The sequence below is a fragment of the Haliotis cracherodii genome, unplaced genomic scaffold (assembly GCF_022045235.1).
Source record: "Haliotis cracherodii isolate W230 unplaced genomic scaffold, xgHalCrac1.p SCAF_12, whole genome shotgun sequence".
In the NCBI taxonomy this organism is placed as follows: Eukaryota; Metazoa; Mollusca; class Gastropoda; order Lepetellida; family Haliotidae; genus Haliotis; species Haliotis cracherodii.
The window spans coordinates 42,111,099-42,120,683 of record NW_027266267.1 but is presented as its reverse complement, the minus strand read 5'-3'; the positions used below and the strand labels follow the sequence as shown (position 1 = coordinate 42,120,683).

General features: G+C 39.0%; 1 protein-coding gene across 1 annotated transcript; it reads left to right on the top strand.

The window, feature by feature from the left end:
* The first annotated feature begins 3,018 nt into the window (after nucleotides 1–3,018).
* LOC139457395 (uncharacterized) lies at nucleotides 3,019–8,064 on the top strand. The gene is made up of 8 exons (XM_071238798.1): nucleotides 3,019–3,333; nucleotides 3,636–3,828; nucleotides 4,166–4,309; nucleotides 5,009–5,329; nucleotides 5,797–6,054; nucleotides 6,567–6,692; nucleotides 7,196–7,231; nucleotides 7,862–8,064. Exons 1-8 carry the CDS (start codon nucleotides 3,019–3,021, stop codon nucleotides 8,062–8,064), a joined length of 1,596 nt encoding a protein of 531 aa, XP_071094899.1.
* The last annotated feature ends 1,521 nt before the right edge of the window (nucleotides 8,065–9,585 follow it).

Here is a 9,585-nt window from a genome sequence, read left to right as displayed (position 1 = left end):
TTTAGGTTGCTCGTTATGCTGGCTGTAGGCATGGAGATTCAATCTGGCGTGAGGTTGTAGCAGGCTTGTGCTTTACCAAACCGTAGGTCATCACACTGGAAGGGCATGTTGGTACGGCTGGTTCTGCTTTTGATTAAAAATTTGCAAGTACTTTAAAACTTGTTGAAACAGTTTATTAAAACAGACCAATCAATGGTTGAAATTGCCTACCCGTCAGCTTTGGAAGAGTAGCGCTTTTTCTTTTGGTAACAAAAACACAGTCTAATTCAGGTACGATTATACCACTTGCGGACCAATCAGAATGCAGGATTCTGGATCAGTGGACATAAAAATATGACATGTCCTTATTATCTAGGATATGTTGCACCGTTTGTCACTACTAACATTACAAAACACTTGTTAGTTTGTTGTTTAACGCCGCACTCAACACTATTCCAGCTATATGACGGCGGTCTGTAAAAAATCTTGACCAGACAATCAAGTGATTTTTACCATGAGCATCGATCCATACAATTGGGATACAATGACGAGCATCAAACAAGTCAGCGAGCTCGACCACCCGATCCCGTTAGTCGCCTCTTACGACAAGAATAGTTGCCTGTTACGGCAAGTATGGGTTGCTGAAGACCTATTCTAACCCGGCTCTTCACTGGTCACTAGTATTGATTTGCTTATTCAATCATTCTGGAGCTGTTTCAACTTCCTCGGTTGGAAACGCCCTTCTCTCCGTTTCTAGCTATGGATCAGTTGACCTGGGAAGTATGCCACGAGTTTCACTTATTAATATTTCAATCTTTATTCAGTTGAAAGCCACACGCTGATATAAATAGCCCGCAAGGTGGCAGTGTTTCAGTTTCGAACAGTGACTGGCGATCTAAACACAACCGAATGTCGAGAGAAGCTCGATCACCATTGACCGTCAAACTTGGTATCAACTTGAATGGCAAACCTTGGGTACCACAACTGGCTCCATAATCAGACATAAGTCGATACAGTTTCTGTAGTTTGATCACAAAAAATCGAATCTGGCGTTTTTGAGTGTCTGCCTTAATTACAGAGGGCGGAGCTTATTCATGGCTGCGCTATTCAGTAGCAGAGCACATGGCCATGTCAACAATGTGATGTATTCGTGGTCAAATTACAACGTACTGTAGGTTTACGGATGAACAGCAGTATAACAACTGTTTTGGAAAACATAACAGCAAGGATACAAAAATAAGAAATTGACGTTAGTAACATAAGTATTAGCGACTAGATTTTAAAAAAATCTAGAACCTATTAGGGCTTTTTGTTAAGGTTTTGGTCACTTGCATTGAATATTGATAACATCACACAATAACCAGATTCAAGTGACAGACATTCTTTTTTTTAAATCGTGTTTACAAATAAAGATTGTGCACACATGCTTAAATTGGGAGTTTGTTCCGGGGAATTTGTCAATTCATTTTATGATCGTTATTGTGAGATTGTTAGTGATTTGGACGACGAATCTTATGATGACGCCATAAACAAGGCTCTGTGTATCACGTTGTTGAAAACAATTGACCCGGAATAAGATTATCGCGGCATTGATATTAGGACAGACGCTCATCATGGATGGAGGAAATATGGGAGCGACATTGTTGCTTTGAGTTGTGAAACCAAAATATGTGTTCATGCGGAGAGAGAATACATGCATGGCATTCGTAGGTTTTTGGACTATCTTGAAAATAAGATATAGATATAAATACTGCTGTGAACAACTGTTTTTCTGACATCGACTCGAAGTATGTAAAGCAAATAATACTTGGCATCAAACAGGGAATTAAAATCTGTCACGGGACCCGCGAAGTTTAGTTTCACGGCGTGACCAGGCCCTCGAATGTGTGTGTGTGTTTGTGTGTGTGTGTTTGTGTGTGTGTGTGTGTGTGTGTGTGTGTGTGTGTGTGTGTGTGTGTGTGTGTGTGTGTGTGTGTGTGTGTGTGTGTGTGTGTGTGTGTGTGTGTGTGTGTGTGTGTGTGTGTGTGTGTGTGTGTGTGTGTGTGTGTGTGTGTGTGTGTGATCAGTGCCAGAGATTAACCTCTCGAAAGATTCTCTTAGGAGTAAAGGGTTAGATAGCCGTGAACATTAAATGAGTGGATCACTGAAAAACAGTCCTGTCATGCATTGTGTATGTGGCCAAAGTGGAAAGGTCGTAATCACCGTCCAAAAAAACATCTACAACCTAAAAAAAAAGAATACATAGATTCACAGAGCACACACCTTGTATTCTAATCAAGCACCCCATGTCATCATATTATCTACATAAGTTGAGAATCAATGGCACAAAATTGCCTTTTGAAAATGGTTCAGTCTGTCTGCCGGGGTCATTAGAAAAACAATGCAGACACTTGTTTTATAAAACATTACTCGTCAGGAAATTGACAAAATATAGTAAGTCATTAACATACACATGAATAGAGGTTACTGAGATAATTATTCTTTTAACATTTCAAGGTTTCTCAGTGTATGAAATATTGCAATTATTCCAGTCTAATCCCTAAAAAATCTAAAGGTTTTCAATTGCGTGGATCAATGCTCATGGTGTCAATCACTGGATTGTCTCGATTATTTACAGACCGCCGTCATATAGCTGGAATATTGCTGAGTGTGACGTTAAACAACAAACAAACAAACAAACAAACAAACAAACAAACAAAGGTTTTCAAGTGGATGATCGATGACTCGCCTTAATATGGTAACATTAACGTATTTTGTATTTTCTTTATGTATTGAAAACAATATAATGGAATGATAATAGCAGTCAAACCGAAGTCAGATTTTGAATACTGTGGTAGCATCTGGCTACAATTTCCGCAATTAGAAGTAACTCGAGCTGGGAAACTTACTTATGAATATTTAACTAAAAACTTCAAAACGAAACTTCCGCGAAACACAATGTAGTGTAACGATTTCACTTTGTCGTCCATTGCCTCTACGTTAGATCAGCTACATACGAACTTGCTACAAATAGCCTATATTACTCTGACATTACCAACAATGTCGGCTGAATTCAGACCAACTTCTCATCAGAAATACGCAGATGAAATCCTCCTTTCTCATGACGAAGGACAAGGGATCAAAGAAAACAAGCCAAGCGAGTACGAATCCATTGATGAAACTACAGCTGGTAGTTACGCTAGCACCGACCACAGCAATCCTGTTTCTGTTGAATATAACTACATTGGCGATGTCAACCCAGCCTCTGGTTATCAGGCTACTGAAGGAAGCCAATCAGAAGATAATGACTATGAATGCATTGCTGGAACCAACCCTGCGTATGATTACATTGAAGTGATAACCGAGCCACGTACGGTAAGAGTTGAAATATTGTTTTTAATGCAAAGGTTTCAAAGTTTATGTGACGTTTGGCTGTGTGATGTTTTCGGTTCATTTTGGAGATGAATGTTATTTTCATATTTGCGGGTTTTATTGAGTAACCAATAACATAACCCAATAAACAACACATAAGAAGAAATTAGCATTGTTTGTAATTTCAAAATCCAATGAAAGACATCTTAGACATGGAACACAATCCCAGAAACAGCGTGTAACAAAGTCATTATGACATCACTGACATTGAACAGAGAGTAACAATATTCCTTGGTTAATTTCAGCTTATGTCTAAGTGTAAGAAGACCATTCTTTTTCTCGTTCCCATATTTGCCAGTGTGATAGTGAACATCACAGTTGGGTTCTACACGTCCTTGATGTTTTTTCTCCGGGTCGTCTTAAGAAGAGATTCCAGGGAAGACAGAAAGACGCTCCCTGAAGTACTAATCACATTTTGTGCGTTTTCTGCACTGGCAGGTAATTGATTTTAAGATAACTGAGTGATTATTGTTTACGTGGCTCTGTGCATTTGTTCAGCAACAGCATAGCCGGGAACGTCAGAAATGGGCTTCACACACTGTACCCGCGTGGTGACTCGAAACCGAGGCTTCGGATTGACGAGTGACCGTTTTAACCATCTAAGATAAATTCACCTTGGTCTCCAACGTCATGTTGGTGTTGTTTTGTTTTTGCTCGAGTGTATTTATTCATGACTAACATACGTAACGTTTACAGATAGAAACTACATATTGTTACATTTTCATTTAGTCACAAATAGTGTAACTTTCTGTTGCATACCTGTGGTGTGTTTCAGCTGCTTCCTGTGCACCGCTTATGATCAAATACGGCTTCCGGAAGGTCGCCGTGGGCGGAAGTGTTCTACTCATCTGTTGCTCTTACTTTTCGTCATTGACAACCACAGCCGATATACTGGGTATCCCATTTGGCATCATGGGAGGTCTGTCAAAGTCTTTAAAATATTTATATGGATTATGCAAATTAGACATATTTCCCAAACCGGCATTGTTTGGGGGTTTTAGAATGTAGTTTTCGTGACCTTTCATAAATTTGTTCCAAGTTGAGTGCAAAAATGGCCTAGATTGCCTGGACTACTTGTAAAGTTTTTTGTTTGTTTCAGACGACATATATGTTGGCCACTAAACATACACACTATTTATAGGCCTAACGTAAGAACGCTATATTCACCTTACCTTTCGCACTGCTGTTTGTAATAAACTATGCATATTTTAAAAGGATTATTCCGTGTATCCATGTTGGACTGAATATGCCAAATGGAAGTGCGAGTAGTATTTGCTGAAGACTTGATGCATTTTAGTAGACATTTGAGTAGGGAAGATACATTCAAACGCTTATGCGAGTATTTTCAAATGCAGTTCCGTGGCCAACTCACACACTCACTCACTCAAATGCAGTTAATTGTCAAAGACAGTAAGTGTAAAAGGTATGGATTCTTTTATCGAAACCAACTTCTGCTGATCACTTGCCTTTGTTGACAAATATTCTGGACCAATAAGTTTTAGATATAGAATATGTACATATATTTGAGGCTGTCCACTACAAAAGGAGGACATAACATTATCAATAATTTGTCTTGGGATATTTGACCTTGATAAAGGCCTTACGAAATCTTTGTCAGGTTTTGCTGTGGGTCTTCTTCGGACGATTGGCGTTGTAGCTACCGTGGACCACCTCTACACTCGTCCAGCTCTCGCTCTTCTTATCAGCCACACCAGCTTCACCGTTGGGAACATCATTGGTATCATTGCCATGGTGGTCGGCCTTCCTCATGGATGGGATGTGTCACATTCCATGAGAGCGTTTGTGATAACTGCTGTGATAGGACTTGTCGCTGGTAGTTTTCTGCAGAAGAACTCACAGACCCAGCAGAATGCGCCCAAGCTGTTCAAACACCCACCGTTTTATTTCCTCCTCTCGATAAGACTTGCTGCCTCTGTTGGTAGGTTTTCAAATGCATCGCTAAACTTGAATCAGGGTGAACGGCTAAGCAAGTGCTCTGAGGTGTTCTAAAGCGATGTGCACAGCCCCGTTCCTTATCTCCCACAACCTGCGCCTGATTGGTTCGATAACCAGATCTCCCCCCCCCTTAAAATTTTTTTGAAAAAAACAAAACTAGGGTGTCTGGGATGTCTGACATTGACATTGACCTTGGTATTTCAACTGAATCTAACAAAAAACAAGGATTTATAAAATTTAATATTATTAGTCGTTATTGAATAGATAACTAATGATAATATCTGCTGAATTTGGTCGGCCCCTTATCTTAAGACGACTTCATACAAATGAGGCAGACCCATTTAGTTGTTGCGGCATGTAATTCATAGTTGTGTGCTATTACCTTATAGGATTATAGGAATGCTGTTCGTGTCTGATGATAGTACTCATGGATTTATTTCTGTCTTACAGGGTTGTCAATCCTTCTGACAGAAATCGTCATAATCGGCACACTACTTATCCACATGAATTGGTTCGTTGTCATTTGTCTGTTCGCCAGTCAGTTTTTTGTGCTGGGAATACTGGTAAATTTCCAGAATAAAAAGCTAAAAAAGCCTGCCCTTTTAATGATGGGAATATCGGTCCTAGCTGTCGGCTTTGGCATCATGACACACCAGGTGGTGTTTGGTAGCACTTGGGCTGTCATCATTCCCCTTGGAGCTGCCAAAGGTGGGTTAACTAATGAACGTACCTCGTATATTCCACGCACATACTATGTATTCTTCCTGTTTGCAGGCGCTGTAATTCACTGTGCAGAATAGTGTCCGTTAGGTGCGCCGGAAATCTGCGCTCGGTGGTTCATAATGTTTCTAGGATTGTCAGCACCATACAACAATGCTTGTGGGTTTCACCTAAGGGATAGTAACCTAACACCTGCATCACTTGGGCTTTCCTCCCTCATCAAGCTGAGACGCCGTGATATACCTGGAATACAAAGCGGTGTTAAACCGAACTCACTCACTCACAATCTAATTTTGTGATATATCTCTTATGCAGTCCTGTGTTTTGTATGTATGTTTCTATGCCGCTTTTTGCAATATTTCTGCAATATCACGGTGGGGGACACACATTGTACCCATGTGGAGAATCCAAGCTGGGTCTTCGGCATGATGAGCGAACGCTTTAACCACATGGCTGTCCCAACGCCCAAGACTTACAGACTTTGTACTATCATTTTGCAGCTCTCTCTCAAATAATGCTGCCATTAGCGTTGGTCAACACTACGGGTAGAAGCAACTTGAAACTGGCCCTCCCAGTGCTGGGCTGCTTTGAGGAGATTGGGGGACTTATCAGCAGCTCCCTCCTGCGTAGGTTATGTTCTGTGTTACTTCAATTTAATTTACCTAAGCCAGTCACACTGTAAACAGTGCCACAATGGCTTCAAATGAAGAAAGCACTTTTACACTGTCATCAAACAATACTTAATGTCTATATATGTCTGTTTGTCAGCATCAACAATGCTGTGTAATATATAACCTATGATTGTCATCAGCTGGAATACAGATTGATTGAGCTTCGTATTGATACTTTTTAAAATAATATTCATTTCTGAAAAGAAGTAACAGGTTTCTTTTTTAAGGGTATGAATAAATTACCTAATGACCGCTCAGGCGTCAATCTGAAAATCAGTTTAACATTGAATGAATCATTTCATATACTTTGTGGAGAGCAACTGTAAATTGGAAGTTCCCTAACAGTTCCATATTAAGATGATAAATAACAACTTTTACCATGTCAGTATAGCAACGTTTTTTTATTAATTCCCCACTCATTTAGAGATGTGACACAGCATTCATTATTTTATTCACAGTTCTTTCTGGACCACTCTCACCTCGAGATGATGCAGGTGAGCTTCTGTATGTATGTTCCATTTATTTTCAGTACAATTTCACTTTTTAAGGCTTTTGGTTCGTTGTGTACGTACTAATTTGCTCTGGAAGACATGTACGTGTAGCGTCTACCTTACGAGCCATGAACGTGCATCGATTATGAATCCGCTTTTGCAGGTTAATGTCTCTGAAATATAGGTCAATATTTATTTTCAAAACCACCTCTTTCAATGACACAAAACATTATATTTTATTTTACTAAGAAATAAATGTTCACACCTGAAGACATAGGTCATTCCCATAATTTATGAACTAACTCGATGCAAAAAGGTTATTTAATTAAAGGGACAAAAGCCACCGTGACATCATTTCTTGTCAATGTGTATAATACTATTTTTCGAATATCGTGACAATTATTTCATGATAATTTACACATATGCATGTAGATTCCATGTACAAAGTTAATAAATTCACACGAAGATCATATCAGCTCCATCGACTAGAAATGATCAACTTTCTATGAATCCAGTGCATATACGTTGTAACCACGGAGGATAACAGTGCTTCAACTGTCTCAGAAAAGTGTTTATCACAAACACCACAAACATGATCACTGTTAGTTAAGCTTTCTATATTTAACATTTCAGCAAATATCAAAATATCCCCAGCAAATGGTCCCTTGTATTTTGGGGGAGTGTCCCTGATCATTGCCGGAGTTGGTGCCATCATTGCATGGGTGCTGATAAAACGCTGGACCCCTCTCGGTGATGAGTCGGAGGAAGAGGACCATGTTGAGGACCATGTTGAGGAGATACAGGACCAAGTTGGGGAGGCAGAAGACCAGGTTTAGGAGGCAGAGGACCATGTTGGGGAGACAGAGGACCATTTTGAGGAGACAGAGGACCATGTTGGGGAGACAGAGGACACCGGTCAGATGGAGAAAGAGGACCCTGGCAATTGATGAAGACAGCATGAAAACTCTCAATATAGGCTCTGTATGTGGCCATATCACAGCCCATGATGAAAACAGTACCTGTAATTATATTTTCGTGTTACTACATGTTGTCGTAGGTATAGTTTTCAGCGAGAAATTACCTTAAAAGTGAGAGCCAGCTCATTGTGCAAGTTACCACTATAACCGCTAGGTGGCGCCTGTGCAAAATACTTATTGTTACATAAAAGTAGATTCTGTTGTGCGTTCATAGATCTTAAGTCAGCGTGCGATTCAGTGTTGAGGACAAGATTATTTTACAAACTCTGGATAGGTACTGTTAATGGTAAAATATTTAGAATACTTAAAAATATATATGAAAATGTTAGATCTTGTATATTTGTTAATGGTGGCTATACAGATTTCTTCCATTGCCAGTAAGGTGTACGACAGGGATGTGAGTTATCTCCCTTTCTGTTTTCATTCTTTGTAAATAATATTGTTCATGTTCTTAATTCAGACGGGCAACGTAATATCCAATTAGGAATGATTTAACTTTTTATTCTAATGTTTGCAGATGATATGGTCTTATTCGATAGTACAGTCGTGGGGTTGCAAAGACGCCTCGACAAAATGAAGATTTATTGTCATAAATGGAAATTGTCTATTAATTTAAGCAAAAGTAAATTTATTGTCTTTGGACGTCGTGGTCGCCTTCGAAGATATGAAAAGTTTTGGTTTGGCACTGACATTATAGAAATCGTTCCTACTTATAAATATTTAGGTGTTCATCGTTCATCATCTGGTAGTTGGTACTTTACACAGAAGACACAAGCACTGCCTTCTCCTTGCTTTAAAATCAGGCTTAAAGGATTTTATGAAACTTCCTTATGATGTACTTTTACAGACATTTGATGTCAAATTACAACCTGTTCTTCACTACTGCTCAGAGATATGGGGCTTTCGCCCGTCCCAAGATGTTATTAATGTACATGATAGATTTTGTAAGAATATTTTATGCCATTATATGGGAGACTTGTCCCTAATATAGTTGCTTGTGGTGGGCTTTGACGTTATTCACTTAAAGTCAATCAACATGTTCGTACTGTCAAATATTGGCTGCTTATTCATATCAATACAATCTGACAGAAAAAGGAATAAGTTGTTGGGCATTAAAAGCAAAACAGTATGCTTTTGGCCATGTTTGGGATAGTCAAAGAGTAAATCATATTGGTTTTATTAATAACTTTAAGATAAGATGTATTGATATAGATAACCAACAGAGGTCTAGCAGTTTAAAACTTACTCAAAACTTTCTTTATATTTTTGTATTAAGCAATATAATGTATTTGCAAATTATCTAGATTGTATTCCAGTAAGTGCCTATCGTATTGATTTGAGTAAATTTAGATGTTCTGGTCAAACTTTGCTATTGCAGAT